Source organism: Falco punctatus (genome assembly GCF_963210335.1).
Source record: "Falco punctatus genome assembly, chromosome: 2".
Lineage (NCBI taxonomy): Eukaryota > Metazoa > Chordata > Aves > Falconiformes > Falconidae > Falco > Falco punctatus.
The window spans coordinates 73015966-73034194 of NC_137581.1; the positions used below are offsets into that span (position 1 = coordinate 73015966).

General features: G+C 43.4%; 1 protein-coding gene across 3 annotated transcripts; it reads left to right on the forward strand.

Moving 5' to 3' along the window:
• The first annotated feature begins 1094 nt into the window (after positions 1–1094).
• Positions 1095–18068, forward strand: PLCXD1 (phosphatidylinositol specific phospholipase C X domain containing 1). Of its 3 annotated transcripts, none has more exons than XM_080375335.1 (8): positions 1383–1498; positions 2987–3062; positions 3226–3368; positions 6796–6932; positions 10030–10158; positions 11330–11485; positions 15032–15215; positions 16253–18068. In XM_080375335.1, exons 3-8 carry the CDS (start codon positions 3257–3259, stop codon positions 16543–16545), a joined length of 1011 nt encoding a protein of 336 aa, XP_080231461.1. In that variant the 5' UTR covers positions 1383–1498; positions 2987–3062; positions 3226–3256; the 3' UTR covers positions 16546–18068. The 3 variants fall into 3 exon arrangements, with proteins under 3 accessions (XP_080231460.1, XP_080231461.1, XP_080231459.1); XM_080375333.1 differs by lacking the exon at positions 1383–1498 and adding an exon at positions 1526–2761; XM_080375334.1 differs by lacking the exon at positions 2987–3062 and having other exon boundaries at positions 1095–1498.
• Positions 18069–18229: the final 161 nt, after the last annotated feature.

Below are 18229 nucleotides of genomic sequence, written 5' to 3' on the forward strand. Positions count from 1 at the left end.
GCTGTTGTTGGCACAGCAAGTTTTGCTCTGTGCATCACCACTGCCCTTCCTTTTGCTCTGCCCACAAGAAGGAGATTGTGAAAAAGGAGTATCTGGAAAATACATTCTCGCATTAAGGACGACACTGCAGCAGCCTGAATTTTCCCCTAGTCCTGACCATGCTGTGCTCCTGGAGCAGTCACATCCCAGTTCGCTGTAGGTGACCCTCTAGGTGGTCCTGTGGAGGAGACAGGGAAGTTAAATCTTCTCTATCCATTCTTTCCATCGGAGTTCCAGCTCACCATTCTTCACTTAGAGTAACCATGTGCTCTTGGAACAAGGAGGTGAACTAGGGGAGCTTCCACCACGCTCTGGGAAGGCTGAGAAGGCATCCTGCTTCCAAAATTGCACCGAGGGCTTGCACGTTCACCCCTACGCGCCATTTGCTCACTTACTTACCCCCTGCCTCCTTACACAGAAAAGCTTTTTGAGGAGCTTGCTTAGATTTCTGCAAGGTGCTGTAATAGACATGAGTGAATTTCACCACAGCCGAGGCAGGGGATGTGCAGGCTAAAGAGGAGGGAAAGAATTAATGAGTCGGGTATCAGCTCTGCAAACTGAAGAAACAGAAACTCCGTTGGACAAAGCAAGCAATTAAGGTACTTCACACATTTATGTATTTATGAATATACTTATATATAATACACATATTTATAATATAGATATATTAAAATACATAATCTATATAAATATATACGTGAAGCTTTTTTGCATTAATAGATTTTAAACGCAGCTGCGGGATGGTGACATGCGGTGGCTCGGTGCCCGCCCGGCCCCGCACGTTCCTCCCGCAGCAGTACACCCGCACTCCACCGAGCGGCTCCCGGCTGCGCCGCCGGCACCTTGGCTTCACCAGAGCCACCTCCCGCTCCGTCCCCGTCCCTCCCGCCCCTCCCTCGCCTCCTGCAAACCTGCGGTCACCGGGCAGGGCAGGGGCAGGGCAGGGGCAGCCCCCGCCCGGGTGCGGGCAGCCGGGGGCGGGAGCTGGGCTCTGTGGGGCTTCCTGGAGAGCGGACATGGGGGCGAAACCGTCCGCTGGAGTAAGTACAACAATTAAAAAGAAACAAAAGGAAAAAAAAAGGGGGGTTGGGGAAGGGAGGGAGAAACGCGTGTCCGGGGAGGCGGCTGCGGCGGCGGTTGCGGGTGCTGAGCCCCCCGGCGGGGCTGGCAGCCGCTCCGCGCTCGGGCGCTGCGGGTACTTTCTCGTCACAGCGTTTCTTGTAATTCCCGTGACGTCAGTTGGCTTCTGGGTCGGCTGCAGCAAATGTTTTAATTATGTCATGATGAGGCGTTCGTTAATTCTGCCTCGCTGCCGGAGCTGCGCGGTGCCGGGCCGTGGCGCTGGCGGGGCGGTGGGTGCGAGTGCCGCCCGCGGGGTCCCGCCCGGTGCGCCCTGTCCCGCGGGTCGGGCACGGCGATCGCTGGCGGCTGGCAGTTACTTGTTTCTTCTTGTGTCCCGGTAAGAGTCCTCAAAATGTAACTGCTGCCTGCACCGGGACCGCCTGAGGTCAGGTCAGGAAGCTGGCGTGAACAAGGGGAGTGGGAGTGCTTGTGGGGGGTTGACCAGGTGCCCACCAAAGCTGCTGCATCGCTCCCCTCCTCAGCTGGGCAGGGGGGAGAAAACGGAACACACGTCTGGTGGGTCGAGGTAAGGACAGGGAGATGGCCCAGCAATTACCGTCAGGGGCAAAACACACTTGACTTGGGGAAATTAGTTTAATTCATTGCCATTCAAATCAGAAAAACCCCTCACACCTTCCCCGACCCCTCCCCTCTTCCCAGGCTTAACTTCATTCCCGATTTCTCCATCTCCTCCCCCGAGTGTGCAGGGGAACAGGGGATGGGGATTGCACTCAGTTCATCACAGGCTGCTTCTGCTGCTTCCTCCTCCTCCTGCTCTTCCCCCGCTCCAGCCTGGGGTCCCTCCCAAAAGCAGCCCGAAGGATGCTGTGGGGAAAAGCAATCTCGGGACTGAATGGGCCAAGGTGCAGCAAAAGGGACCGGGGACCAGTGAGGATGTTTGGCAGAGCACAAAACCTGCACAAATACATACCTCACTGCCAGTGCTCTAGCAGGCAAGAAGGAACCACTCACAGTGACAGCTTTTAAAAAAAGGATTAAAAAGGAAGGTGTGATATTATTATAGGTAATCACTCTGCCATGATCTAAATTAAAGTGTCCCGCTACATAGCTGTGAAAAAATAGCCAAGGCCTTGAAAACAGTGAGGAGAAGGAAGGCTTTCATCCCCAAAACACCACCTGAACTTCAGGAACATCCTAGGAAAAAAAACCCAAACCCACAACAAAAAGGCATGAAGAACTTGTCTTCATGTTCTGCATCATCCAGGAGAATGTAAAATGAAAAATGAACAGGATACTCTAGCAGGCCTTGGTGATGACCATGATTTCTCAGATGGATTTTATCCACTGGCACTCCTGCATGACCACTGCAAATTTTGCAGAAGATCCCAGAGAGGCTTGTATCCAAGAACAGTTCCAGAGTAATGTTCAGAAAGTTCTGACCAGACTGAAGTACTTGTGATCATGGGCTCAGTATGGGTGATAAGAACAGACATCAAGAGATTTCTTAGAACAGGGAATAAGAAGATGGAAGTTTTCCTCTCTGCCCCCAGAAGGCAGCATGACCTGACAATCCAATGTCCCGACTTCTTTGTTAAGGCTTTTTCTAGAGGTATTGTGGCAGCTGAATTGATGCTTCAGGGTAAGTGTTCTCCAGCGACCTGAGGGTTGCAGACCCAGCCCCTGTCCCAGCTCTCCCATCAGTCCTGCTGCCATGCTCCTGGGGCTGCAAAGGGTCAGGGAACAGAGGTTGTTTCACACTGGAGGTAGGTTACCGCTCATGATGTCTCAGGAGCCAATGTAGATAGTAATTTCTCCATACCAATGAAGCTGCACATAGTTGTCTTGGCTCTGTTCTCTCCTTCAGTTCATCAGTTTACAAGCCTGAAGCCTGGAACCCTCCCTTGGTGTTGTGCTGGGAGACAGCTGTTACCACAAGCAGTGTATGTTGTGGCCGAGAAGCTCTTGATAACCTTGCTTGATACTTGAAAGGAGGGCTGACATTTTTATAGCTTGTATAAATCCATTCTACACGGGTGCAGTGGCATTAATTCAACCACAGTATATAGAATGGTTTATTCTTTTGCTTTTCTTTTTCCCTCCCAGAACACCCTATGAAGTCCTAGAGCAGGCACTAATGGAAGGCACTTTGCAAACCTCCATTCACATCTGCCATGGAAATGGTCAATGGATGTCACGATTACCAGAGAAGCTCTGGGATATTCCCCTCTATAACTTAGCTCTTCCAGGTAAAGATTCACTTTTGGTCTCCACTGTTTTCTTAGCATGTTATTTAAGCTTTAGAACATCCTGTTTGTCCCATTTCAGGATGGCAACGTTTATGTTTATTACTTGGGTCACTGTGTGGGAGAAGGGCTCGGGGGAGGAGTTGTGTGATGTGTACATGTGTGTGAATGCTTCTGGTCTGTAAAGTTGTTGCAGTGAAGGGGGAAAAAAGGAGTTTTTTTTTTTTTTAAGGAAGGAAAGAAAGAGGGACATTTTGCAGTCCCTGTGCATCATCTTGTCAGGTCGGTGTTAATAATCTCAGCATTTGCTTATCTGGGCAATGGTGAGATTTCCTAATCAGTTCTTGCCACTTCCTACATAATAAAGTGGTTCCAAAAGAAGAGAAATAACATTTTACCTGTCTTGGTAAATGGAGATTGTGAAGGTGTGAAAAAAAAAGGATGAAGACTTTTAATGAACATAGGTTTTATTAATGTAGAGTGTGATTTTTCTGCACGGCCCTGCTTATGAAAACTGGATTTATCCTATTATGGGTAAATACAGCTGTGCTATGGCTGGTGTCCTCATTGGCACTACATTCAGACCTGTGTATCATTAGCTTTTCTTTGGTCATATTATTGCTTCTCTCTGCTGCCTTGAATAGATGATTTGAAAAAAATACATGTTTCCCTCACTCTGTCCAAAGTAGCTACAGAGGAACCTGTTTTCACTTCACTGGTGTGTGGGGAGGCACTGGAGGACTGTCAGCTCTTCAGTGATTCCCTTTGCCACCACAATGAAAATGGTGCTTAAGAAAAGTCCAGCTTCAGCATAGTATGTAGATGATTGTTTTATGTAGGCTACAGGATTGTAGGCTGACTTTAGCAAAGATGTGTATTCAGAGATATCTGGAAGTGTGAAGTCTTGTCTTCAGTGGGTGGAGCCCTGGGAGGACCTAGAACTGTGGTGGATTATTTTTTCCCCTGCCTTTTATAAACTAACGGAGTGTGGAGTTTTGATTAAAGTTGAAACCCAGAAACTTATTTCATGGTGACTTCTTGGATGTGTAATTTAAATAGATGTTAACTTCAAAACGAGCACACCTCTGGTTTGGATAAAGCCTATGTAAGAGGACCCCAAAATAGACATCATAAAAAAAACCAATTATAGATTTCTTATTTAACCATCAAGAGAAGAAAATAAGTATCTATCTTGTACAGAAGAAAGAAGGTAATATTCTTCTCTTTTTTTTTCTCCTCTTTTTTCCCCCCCTTTTTTGTTCTTCTTGCAAAAATCCTTCAAAAAGTCAGTAGCATGCTCAGTGTTTTTTGTTTTTTGGTTTTTTTTTTTTTGTTTTTTTTTTGGTTTTTTTTTTTTTTGTGGAAAAAGGAACCATGTTGTTTCTAAAAACCTTTCACAGTGGTGTTTCTTTAACATTGTAGAAAACTGAGAACCTGCTGAGGTGTGCCTTTGACTTCCTGGCTCTTCTAACAGTGACCTTGCTATTCTTGTGAATGTTTGTTGTTCTTGTGAATATGCCTGCATGGAGGACAGGCACAAAGAAAAGAACAGTTGAGCCCATTTCAGCAACCTTTTCGAGAGCACTGCAGGCTGTTAGCTTGCAAGATTTTGGTGGCTGTCCAGCTGACCTACAAAACTGGTCTAGCCCAGGTCAAAACAAAGGCAGATCAAGACCAACTAGGTCAAGACAGCTCTGGCAGGTTTTCAGAGGGAGCAATGACTGGAGGAAGCCCAGTTTGGAAGTGGAAGCTTATCTCAGATAAAGACAACGAGGCGTGCAAGAAACATGAGAGAGTGCGTTCTGAGAGCATGACGAGGAGACAGAGGCAAGTCTCAGTAATTAGTGTTATGTTTGTACCAGGTTCAGCACAGTGCTGCTGGAGAGATGCTGCTTCAAGCTCTGAAGATACCTGGTTTGATGCTAGCTCCTTATCTTTGCATCATGTTTGTTGTGTCGTGGGTATACCCATCTTCCTTTCATTACTGTGACTCACTGACATTGCAAGAAGGCTCCTAAATAAAAGGTTACTATCTGTTTGCTGATTGGCATCAGTAGATGCAATGCCCATCGATGTAATCCTGTTCACTTCTCTCAGACTTGGATTTGGTCCATGGGTATTTAACAGTTTGACTCATGTCTTTTAAGACAAACTTCTTTGATTGCATGCCCTCATTATCAGTCTTCCATCTGCAGTGAGCTTGGTTTGGGTGTTTAAAATGGGAAGATAGACAGAAACCCAATTTTAAAAGGTGAAAAAATTGAGTGAGACATTAAACGATTACTGATAGTTTCAAAGAGTTTTCTTTATTTCAAATACAATCTTGTCCTTTCTCTTTGGCTACTAAAAATACTGCCTTTAGCACCAGTAAGACTGACCGTTCAAGAAGGCAGTTCCTAGCACCAGTGAACAATTTGTTTGACAGAAGACTTAACAAAATGATAGCAAATTCCTTGCTGATAGTCTGTACGGATCCCAGCAAGTCACTCTGCAGCAGTGTTAGCTTTTCTTATTGATGCTTTATAAAATTAGAAGAAATAATGAACAGAGAAAGTTACCAAAATCACTTATTGCCTGTCCTGAAGAAATGGTGAGTTGCAACAGAGCTTCGTCTAAACACGATGCAAGAGATGGGTCAGATTTATTAAGACTTCAAAGAAGTAAAATATTTGAGCAGGCTGTACCTGGCGCTGATGCTTAGCCTGCCTCTATGTAATTCCCTGGGCTGGAAAGAGTCAAGTAATTTTTGAATTCCACCAAAGGTGGATCTTGTTCATCTATCATATGTAAACATAGACTTGGATTTGCCTCTGAAACCTTCAAGCTCCCACCTCTTACATTCTTTCTGTAGGGAGATGTGGGTGTTTTGTTCAGGGAGGGCATTTTAACCAGATATTTAAGATATAAATGCTTAAAGTGCCAAGTTAGGAGTTGGTCCAGTCAAAGGTTTAAGATGGATTTCTGCTTTCAGTCATGTTTTCCTGTGCAGACATGATGGGATTGGAGTATGAAATCCTGCATTTGGGCAACTCTGAAAACAGTATGAAGTCTAGATAAATTCAGTCTTAAGCTGTTTATTCCCTGAAAAAAGCGGATTTTCACATCAAGGTAATTATTTCAGTGGAAGATGACAGTTAAAACAGGTCATTATATTGTGATTTGAGGCAAACAACAATGATGTGCAGTTTAGACGGGGACTGCTTTATTGAAAAGTCTCAGTGCCTGCCCTTCACGAGGATTTCACACTAATCTTAACCTCTGTAGAAGAGCCCACCTTTCTGGTGTAACTACATAGGCTGTCAGGCAATATAGGTGAGTGATTTGGAAATGGGGTGGCATGTCAGGTGTGTGCATGCAATACAACTGTGTATTGTAGTCTTGAGTAGTTAAGAAATGACATTTTCTGTACATTTATTTTTGTATTCTACAGGGAGTCATGACACTATGACCTACTGCTTGGATAAAACCTCTGATATTAGTGGCAATGAATCCAAGCTGGTGAAGTTTTTAAACAAATGTATGCCCTGCATTGTGCGCCCCATTATCATGAAGTGGTCTACAACACAGGTAACTGTTATCTAGCATTCTTATCATGCCTGGGCAAAGCTGAAGCTTGTGTTGCAGTGCTCAGTGGTCACACTCTCCCATGCACAATGGAAGAGTAGCCTGCTGCCCAGAAATACCTGTACGCATGAGATACTGTGCCCAGGTGTTGTGGTTTAACCCCAGCCAGCAACTAAGCCCCACACAGATGCTCACTCATTCCCCCCTGGTGGGATGGGGGAGAGAGTTGGAAGGGTAAAAGGGAGAAAACTCGTGGGTTGAGATAAAGACAGTTCAACAGGTAAAGCAAAAGCCACACACTCAAGAAAAGCAAAGCAAGGAATTCATTCCCCACTTCCCGTTGGCAGGCAGGTGCTCAGCCGTCCCCAGGGAAGCCAGATCATAACGGTTACTTGGGAAGACAGACACCATCACTCTGAATGTCCCTCCCTTCCTCCTTCTTACCCCAGCTTTTTATTGCTGAGCATGGCCCCATCTGGTATGGGATATCCCTTGGGTCAGCTGGGGTCACCTGTCCCAGCTGTGCCCCCTCCCAACTCCTTGTGCACCCCCAGCCCCCTCGCTGGTGACGTGAGGAGCAGAAAAGGCACCGACCCTGTGTGAGCACTGCTCGGCCATAGCTGAAACATCCCTGTGTTATCATTGCTGTTTTTCAGCACAGATCCAAAACATAGCCTCATACTAGCTACTGTGAAGAAAATCAGCTGCACCCCAGCCAGAACTAGCACATTCGAGTGTGAGATAGGTGCCATACGTACTCAAGAAAGATCTTCTTTTGCAGGGAAAAAGCACGTAGATGAGGCAGGGGTGATACATGACAAAGATGCTGCTTAAAGCTGACAACTTGTGCTAGAAACTCATCTTCTTTTTCACATGTATTGTTGTTATAAATAACATTTAATATTACTGTAATCAAAAGAGGTTTTTCTCTTGCATTTTGTCCAGAAGGTAATGCTTGTCATTTTTGCTGTCACTGTTGTGCGAGACGTCAGTTTTCCCCACCTATATTGTCTTAAGTATTTCACGCAGTATCAGAGACAACAATCTTGTTGAAGGGAATTTTTTTTCTATAAAGATTAAAAGAATGAAGGTGTGGTCCCTCATGTAAGGTTTAGTTAATTTAAAAAAATGTCTAAACGTTAAGCTAGTAGTGATCTCTCTGTTCCTCACAAGCGTATGTTCAAGACAAAGTGGTGTATTGTGATTTAAGCTAGATCTTTTGAAGATTTTTCTACACAACCGGCTTTCCTGGCATCAAAGAGGTACCAAAAAACTTTCCACTTTTGTTCTTGCTGAAGGAGTAGTTAATTATTAGGGAATTAAAGCTGAACAACTGATAAATAATTGTGCCTAGGCTTCTTTTGTTGTGTTTGAGCAGCCCTGGCAAACTGGAGTCCTCGATAGTACCAGGCATCCAGCATGTAATGGCAGCAGTGAGTTGACATGGAAAGGCACTTGCTTAGCAGAGTGCCGTGTTTTGGGCTGCTTTTTGCTTTGGGACTTAAGCCGATGAAAGATTTAGATACCTCCTGCCTTGTGTATTGCTGGCCAGCGAAGAGACACTGTTGGTGACAAACAAGCTCCTTATACCATTATAGTAATTTTCTGGTCCAAACCCAGTGTGTTAGGTGGGAAGCAGCCCGGTGCCGATCGGAAAGAGGCACGGCTGCAATCCTGCCCTTCCTTAGCTCTGTCGTACTTGAGTTATCTTTCTCAGGAGGTGACTCCACCTGTGGTATCCAGAACAGGCATCAGGGAACCCTACTGATGGTGGGGCCCACAGGTTTCTGGGTGGCCCGGTGCCTAGGAGGCAGTGCCTGGCTTAAGTGCTGGCTGTTGTGGGTGTCATTCTAGCTGCTCACATTTTTTCTGTGCAATGGCTGATGTCAGGTGTGCAACTTCCATGCGTGCCCTGGATGTCTGGTGTGAGATTGCAGCACTGGGCAGCGTCGCTCCCCAAGGCTTCCCAGTTTTGTGCTTGGGAGGCAACGTTTACACTGTCTAATTCAGTATCCAAACCCAGGGGACTAATCAGAGAGTCTAATTTGTCTTGTTTTACCATGCAGTCAACAGAAAGAAATTAATTTATCCAAAGGGCAGTTCAGAGCAGCTGTTTGGGCTGCTCCCCAGCCCTGCAGCTCAGGCACAGCCTGGGGAGATTAAATTCCTGTCCTAAGAGCAGAAAGGTAGATTGGCTGAAGGGTGAGCGTCCTCCCACGTTTTAAGCATCTTAAGCTCTGTCTTGGCCCTAAAGGTATGAATGTGGTTATTCAGGTGCAATGCTTTTTATTGATTTAGCTTTTGCTGAATCCTTTCTGACTTAAATCAGTACAGCGTATGCTTTCTGAAACCTGAAAGTGTTGTCCATAGCTGGTTGAACTGAGACAAATTAATGTTTAAATGTATTTAATTAAGTTTATTCTATTTTCTTGATTCTATATCAAGAGAGCCTTGATATAGTTTAGAGACATCATTTGGGTGTTTTTGCCTGGGAAACTCAGCTTTATCACCTGTTTCATTCAGCCTTCAATACCAGTAGAAAAATTCAGAAGGAAGTGGAAAATAGAGGAGGACCTCTGTTTTGCAGGGTTTCTACAGGTTAATTCAAACTTTTAAAGAGACTTTATCTTGAAAAAGAACAATAGCCAGTAGTTTTTTCTATTTTTGTTTTTCCTTCTGTTGGTGATGAGTGAGCTCCACAGAGACAACCATGGTAAAGTCTTTGATCTAGCAAAATAAATACAGCATTTCTAAGGTGCTGATCCTGCAGTTTTTGTTCATATGAATAGTCTTGTGAAGGCCGATCGTGTATTTACCTACAGGTTAATGGATCTTTAACTTTCAGAACACAACAGGGGCAGAGGTCTGAGAAATCTACTCTGTTGCTGCAGCATATACCTCAGGGAAATTGGGATCCCTCTTGTCAGAGAGTAAAATACTTCAAAGCTGCAACTTCGTTCTATATAGTGCCACTTTAAAGATGAAAGACCTGTGAAAAATGTCATCGGGTTCCCTTCATACACATTTTTCAGCTTCCTAAGCTACAGGAACAAATCTCTTACAAGCTCTCAGGACCTTTGTCTTCTGTTCCACCTTCCAGGTGCTGACTGTGACGGAGCAGCTTGAGGCAGGAGTTAGGTATCTAGATTTCAGGATTGCCCACAAGGCTAACGATCCTTCTGCGAATTTGTACTTCGTGCATATGGTTTACACAACCATTACTGTACAGGTATTGTCCTTACCTTTTGGGATGGCTATAAAACCAGTGCTGTTTCTTTTATTTAAGAGCCATCGTAATCTGAAAATGCTGCCCCAAGGTCTTCTGAGTAGGTTATTTGCTTTCCTAACGTAAGGACTTCAAACTAGAGAAAATCAGCAGGGGTGGAAGCTAGTTCCAGCAGCTGCAAGTGAGACTGGATCATCAATCAGTTCCTCATCCTCAAACTGGAGTCGCTGTGCCTTGCTTTTAAATGCCTAGCCCCTGCCAAGTGCCTGATGTGTCTGGAGTTTATCTTGTGTTGTCCCAGGATGCTAACAAAGGCAATCCTCTTTCCCTGGTAAGGAAAGAAGCATTAAAGAGAAGAAGGTATTAAAAGCCCCAAAAATCACAGAAACACTTATTTTTTTGAGGAAAAAGTATTTCACTGAAAGACAGAGAGACTCAAGTCTGGATCCCATGATCAAATTACTGTCAGCTGCTGTGAAGAAACCACTGTGAGTTGCTCTTTGCATGTGCTCTGTCACTGTGGAGTGGTTTACATCTTTCCATTTGCTGGGACCTGCACAGCCAGCTAGTGCAGCTTTTCATTTGTAGACTAAGTGGCTAAACTTCAATTTCATGCTCGTGAGTCTGAACCCTTCGTATGCTGAGATTTCACGGTGACTGGCATGCTCATGTAAACAGTTAGACATAGTGCCCGACTACCCTGCTAATTACATACGGTCTTCAAGAAATTGTCATTGCCCATAATAAATGTGGAAAATGGGTCCATTTTTACAAAACTAAAAGTATTTAAGCAAGCACAGAACTTTTCCATTTTTGAGTTTGCCACTAATATGCTGTTTGTCCTTAAAAAAGCTTGGGGAGATGGATTTACTGCTAACCTGCCTCTAGGCAGTAGGAGATTCATGGATATGATCAAAATACAAAGCTGTTAAGTGTGGTGTGCTACAATCACATTTAGAGCAAACGAGTGCAGACCTGCAGAAAGTAGGTTTTCCTGGCGTGTGTCTCTCTGGACCACCTTGGGGGCAGTCAGGTGGCCATCCTCCAGAAACCTACGCCAGTTTTCATCATTGTGATTGCAAGTCTACCCTAACATCAATGCTGTGTTAGTTTTATGTCCTTCCCCCTGCATAGCACAGATGATTTTCTAAGTTGCCATGACTCTCTCTTGTAGGATATTCTGTGGGAAGTGTTAAGGTGGTTGGAAACTCATCCTCAGGAAGTTGTTATCTTAGCCTGCAGGAATTTTGATGGATTAACCAAGAAACTTCATTGTCTTCTTATTGCCTGTATAAAAGAGATTTTCCAGTGTAAACTCTGTCCCAGAAATGTAAGTATGAGGTCCTTTTTTCACCCCTCCTTTTTTAAGAATTAAAATTAGAATTAAATTTGACTGTCATGTCTGTTGAGTTATGGGGCAATAGTAGGGAGACAACTGTCATCCTGTCTGAGTTTTGTTTTTTTTTTTTTTTAAAAAAAATAGGTGTGTGTTATGAATGTAGTCCATACTATATTTATAGAATTCAAAGAATCCATTTTCTGCCTTTTCACAGCAATAATTTTAAGTGGTCTCTTTTCCCAAGTAACAAGTGATAGGACGAGAAGAAATGGAAATGGCCTCAAGTTGCAGCAGGTGTGGTTTAGATTGGATATTAGGAAAAAAATTTCTTCACTGAAAGGATTGTCAAGCATTGGAACAGGCTGCCCAGGGAAGTGGTTGAGTCACCATCCCTGGAGGTATTTAAAAAACATGTAGATGTGGTGCTTAGGGACATGGTTTAGTGGTGGACTTGGGATTGCTGGGTTATCAGTTGGATTTGATGATCTTAAAGGCCTTTTCCAACCAAAATGATTCTATGATTTTATGATATTTTAGGTTGGAAGTGACCTCTGGAGGTCATCTGGCCCAACCACACTATGCAAAGCAGGCCAGCTTCAAAGTTATGTTGAGCTGTGTCCTACCCTTTCTTGAATATCTCAGAGGATGAGATTCCACAACTTTTCTCCACAGCCTGGTCCAGCATTTGACCACTCTCAAGATAAATGTGTTTTCCTTATCTATCTGATCAGAATCTCTCTTGCTGTAACTTGTGTCCGCTGACACAGTTCATCTTTCTGCTATGCATATCTGAGGAGTCTTCTGTACATCTGCATGTTAGGCTTGTCCATAGTCTTCTCTTTTTCATGCTGAACAGATCCAGCTCTCTCAGTCTGTCCTTGTGTGTCACGCTCCAGCCTCTGCTTGCTCTGGTTGTCGTACACTGCTGGACTCACTCCAGCATGTCAGTGACTTCTTTGTACTGGGGAAGCCCCAGCTGGAGACAGTACTTGAGATGCAGTCCCATGACTGCTGAATAGAAGGGAAGAACTCATCTTGGCTTGCTGCTGTGCCTTTTCTAATACAGCGCCGTCTGCAATTGGTCTTTGCCACATGCTGCTGGCTTGTGTCCAGCTTGGTGTCCACTAGGAAACCCAGGTCCTTTTCTGCAAAGCAGGTTTCTAGCCAGTTGCCCCTAGTCTGTCGTGCTGTGTGGGGTTAGTTCGTTCAGACGCAGGACTTTGCATTTGCCTTTGCTAAGCTTCCTGAGGTTCCTGTCAGCCCACGTCTCCAGCCTGTTGAGGTTCCTCTTAATAGCATCTCTGCCCTCCGTGCATTTCTTGTGGCACTGACTTTCTTTCCCGGACTTGAGCTGACCTTCTGACCAGCCTAATATGCCTTCAGTCACCCAAAGCTCCAGAAAAGCCTTAATTGAAATAATCAGAAATTATTTGATTGCTAAATTTTAGAAGTTGAGATTTTTAACATCCCCTTTTTCTACAAGGTGCGGGAACTTTTCATAGTTAAACAATTAACATTTCAAAGATACACAGGAACAGAGGGTTTTCTCTGGAGATGTGAGGGGTACAGGATAATGATGACCCTGTTTGCGATTCGAATTCAGCCTTTGAAGCTGGTGTATCAGTAACGGGTGAGTATTACCATTTCAAAGCATTTTGTACAGCAGAGTTAAAATAGAACAATTCTCAGCAAAACCAGGGGATTCTGAATATTCAGGCCTCAGCTGAATAACTGAAGACCTAAGTGACACTGTTTTATTGTTTCCCCAAATAACCTGAGTGCGTAAATCATGGATGAGAAGAGCAGTACTGGAGAAGGCAGTCAAGTTTGCTTTCAGACACATGGCCGGCTCTTAAAAATAAGTTATTAGCTGCAAAAGGGGCAAGCTGCTGATAGTTTGTTGAAGAAAGGTGATGAATTAATGGTTTGAGATCATCTGACTGAAGACAGAAGAACATTTCCTAGTTGTGCCCAGGGGGAGGGAGGAAGGGCACTGGAGAAGAGGGAAGCCAAGTACTTCCCTCCAGCAGGAAGACTTTATTTTTATGGGGTCTATGACCAGCACAATGGATCTCACCATTTTTGCAAGCGATAGCGTTGCAGGTTAGGTAGCTGTGGTTTTTTTCAGGATTGCAGATTCAGATTTAACATCAACTAACCATGTGCTTGCTCACTTATTCTAAAATAATCTGGTACCTACTGTCTTTCAAGACTGCAGCTCTGTTGAAAGAGTCAAAGTATTTAGGAAGCAACTGCTAACTGTATGTAGTACTGGCACAGGCCACAGCGTGACAACATCACATTTTGTTTAAAATTTTAATTGCCTTAACTTTCAAGGTGTCTTCCTTTGATCTGGATTACTAGGGTTGAAAAATCCCTTGTTAGACACCTGCAGTTTCACTTCTGCTTTGTTTGCAAAATAAGCACCTGTGCTCATGTACACATTTCTGGTAATGTTTCTTTGGCTCCTATCCCACACCTTTTTTTTTTTTTTTTTTTAAGAGGTTACAGCTTTAGCAAGGCAGCTGGAATAAAGCAAAGACTTCCGTCAAACACAGATTTTTGTAGTTTGAGTAGCTTGTGTCTTAATTTTGCAGTATTTTCTGACTTAATTGGGGCTTGCACTCTCTCTTTCTTAGATGAAGATGGATTCCCATGTTCATTCAATCCTTGGCTGTCTTCAAAGATTTACATAAAATATTTTCAACTGCCTTTGGCTTTTATTTTAATTAATAAGTTAACTGGAACATCAAAAAGCCACCATTTCCTTTTCACAGGCAACAGACACAGCTTTTAACCACAACATTCTTAAAAAAACAATACCTGTTAAGTATGTTGGTTTTGCAAATAAAACTAGTCAGAGGGCCTCAGTTCTGTCTGATGGTAAGTTGAGGACTGGAAAATGTCATTTCATATTGAAGCACCTAACAGACCTGCTTCAGCCCATCTGTCAGTCTAACAAGGTTTTACTCAAGTCTTCCCCTCTCCCAATCCAAAATGTTTGGAGTATCCCAATTGCAGAAACTTTCTACTTGGAGAAATGAGAATTGACATCTCTCTTGAAGACTTATATTTCAAGTCTTAAGCAGTTCAATTCTGTTTGATGGCTACAGCAACAAATTTGGACCAATGTGGGGCATTTGCCAAAATTATTCCTGCTTCTTTGTGCCTGTATTCCTACGTGTTTCCCCCCTCCTTTCACCAAATGGCCTGTCTCTTCTTCTTCCAACAAATTTTCAGCAGCAGTATGTGCACAAGGGCCACCACGGGGATGATTTCTCTTTACACGGCTGTAAGACCTTGAGTTTACTTTACCATAGTTGAATTCTTTGAGGAAAGGAGGAATCTGCTGAAGTTCCCAGGCTCCTATTGCCTTTGCAGCTTGTAACCCAGCCAGTCACCTACCGGACTGTACACATAAGAGTTTTATTTGAACTGAATCTGTGCCTCTCTGCCAAGGCTATGTCACACATCAATATCTGAACTTTGGGAACACTGCCGTATTGTTGACTTCAGTCTGGGTACGCTTTCTTCTAGGTGGTGCCAACGCTGCGGACCATGTGGCAGCGTGGCCATCAGGTTATAGTCTCGTACGAAGAGGATGTGCAAGTGGACAAGCACCGTGAGCTGTGGCCAGCAATCCCATACTGGTGGGGAAACAAAACCACCACTCGCGCTCTCATCCAGTATTTAGAGCGCATGAAGCAGGTGGGCCGTCCAGGTAGGCACAGGGAGTCGCTCGGAGGAAACGAGGGGCGCGTACAGCAACGCAAAACAAATAGGGAGTCGGGATGTTAGGGGATATAACCACTCTGCACGCTGGGTGCACGAGGTGCCTGTGTTGCTGAAGGCTCTGCCCGCCCATGGGCGAGAGCAATGTTCCTCTTTGGTGGTGTGAATACATGGGTCAGTGTAGGTACATGTATAGCCTATATAAACTGTGGCAGCCGCTTCACTTGCGAGATCCTGTGGAAAAGAAGCCCTCGGCACAGACCAGCTCGCTGGTGCTGTCTTGCCTGTCTCGCAGGTAGGCGACTGCTCCCTCAATCCAGCACTTGCCGCTTTAGGCAGCGCTGACGATGAGGGGAATGCATTATGCTAGACTCATTGTGAAAAGAAACCCCTACGTGAGTGGTGTGTGAGGGCTGTAGCTACGTCAGGAAATGGCAACGCTCAAGGATGCTGGTGTGGTGTTAAGCTGAAAGAGGTTCCGTTTGTAACCTCTGGCACAGCTCTGTGATGTGGATGCATGGGGTGATGAAGAGCAGAACTGCTTCAAAAGCACACAATTCGGCCAGAGGAAAGCGCTCGTGTAGGTACACTCTGTGTTCCCGTCCGTCACGGGGGAAGGCTAAGCATTTGGAAGCAACCCTTGCAGAAACAAACATAGTTTTAAAATTTATTATATATATATAAAATATATATATAATAATGATAAATTTAAAAATATGCAGCAAAACACATAAGTTAAAAAAGAGGATTAATTAGTGCAGAACCTTCAGTCTACAATGGATAATTTAGATAAATTTAGCTAAACTGGAATGGTTCAAAATCAGGCTTGGTTCAGTAACTGTTTACTACAGTCGGCAGTTGCAACAGGGGGAGACAGGTCTACAGAAACAGTTCTAGGGATATGAATAATAGAGTGTGAATTTAGTATGTTAATGATTCCCAGAGGAACAAGATCTGGAGTTACTGCAATGCTGAACAGCTTCCCCTTAACGGAATATTTAACATGTTGCCCAATTTTTGTTTCAGAAAAATTCTTTGTAGCGGGGATTAACCTTACTGAAAATTTAAGGTATATTCTTGTACACCCATTTGGATCATTGAAGAAAATGACACTCCGGAGTCTTCCATGCTTGAAAATCTGGATAAAGCAGCAGTATCCAGGACCAAAAAAAGAATGTGTTAACATCATTGCTGGAGACTTCATAGGAAACCATGATTTTGTTAAAGATGTGATAGAACTCAACACAAAAATTAATCCTCCATTACACTGTCAAAGTAAAGGGACTGGAACAAATAGCATTTCATTCTCAGCTTCTTAATCTGTGAAAAGCTGAAAAGGCTTTGTCTGCATTTAATGTGCCCTGGTTTAAACATCCTGGATCCCATAAAGGGCCAAGTAGCTTAAACCAGGGAAGTTTTAAATACTCAGTAAGAAAAGTGCTCTCAGCATCATCAGGATTTCAAGGCCTTTTCACAGAAAAGAGAGCAGGCAGACCTTGCTGAAATCTCTATGGTACAGGTATAATTTACCTGGAGGTGCTTAGATTCTGTAGTGGTTGTCAATATTGGAAGTCCCAAGAACTTTATTTTACATACGTGAAAGGAGAAATATGTCAGTAGCTGCATGAATTATCTTGTGGTAAGATTTTATCTTTCTTACAATTGTAAAGATATTCTGCAGTACTTGCAATCCCAATTCTCAGTCTTTTAGATCAGCGTGAAACTGACTTGTTTTCATAGTTCGTGTTAAATATACAAAAATAACAGTTTCAAAATATTTCTGATAGATCAGATACTGTATTAACCCTATTTGACGTATTTTTTTATATACACATAATACATCATTAAAACTAGAGATCTAGAAGCAGCTGTACTGTTGATGTGTGCTGAGTATCAGTTGTGAGCCCCTTTACCAACAGGGTAGTAAAAAAATTCTTTAGGATTTGTAAGAGGTATTTGAACACCTACCTCTTTTTATCACTCATTCCGGTACTGCAGTGATAAAGATGCCAAAACTAGGCCCCTAGGCAGTTTTGTCTGTGGTAATGAAATATGTTTTATTAGGTGTTGCCAAAATATGCCTTATGTTGAAAATACATATGAAACAAATTCCTTATCTAAACTCATACTGCTCTAGAAATAGATTCTTGGCTTCTGTCATGCTCATTTGGGGATTCATGCCTGGTCTTTCATTTAGCTTTTTTAGTAGCTCTGTAAACTATTTTTCCTCTCAATAAGTAGGTTTTGCTTATGTAAAAACTAAGGGGTTTATGCTGTTTGCCACTGCATATTAATCCCATTTTTGTATTTTTTTAAATGAACTGTGCAGTAACGGATGATCATGAAGAGAAATGGCAAGCATTGGGACTAAAATAAAATCAGGCATTGTGTAAAGTTCACTATGCAGCTTCATCAACATACTTCCATTTTAGATGCATTCTATACGCAAAAGCTGAGTTCAGATGTCTAGCAAAGATGTTAATGTTTGCAAAAGCTTTAAATCAACTGCTACTTGACATTGGATCAAACTCACCCTAGACTTCTCAGCATGAAAGGCTAGTATGCTACCTCCTTATGCAATCTCTGGCAACTGCAGAATACGTAGGAGTAAAAACCTAAACATTAAACTTATAAAGAAGACTTTCTAAATGCTTTTTTACAGTACTTTTTATCCTTGTTCTTACCTCTACATACTTCATACTGAGCATTCAGTTTTGATTTTTTTTGGAGTCACTACCTGCATGAAGTGTTATATTCTACATACCGAGAATGTTTTTCTGCCTGTCTTTTGTACCCTCGAGTGGCTTGTTACTCTATCTAATAAAACTTGATCTCTCTGTGTGATATGGACTGAAATAGTTTTGCCTCCCCTTTCTGTGTTTTATTGGTTCTCAGTAGTAATTCATAACTCAAGTAACGAATCAGGTTTGGGTTTTTTTTCTTCCCCTTTGTGAAATAACTTAACAGAAAATCCATGGTCTGCTGTACCTTAAATGTTTTCTC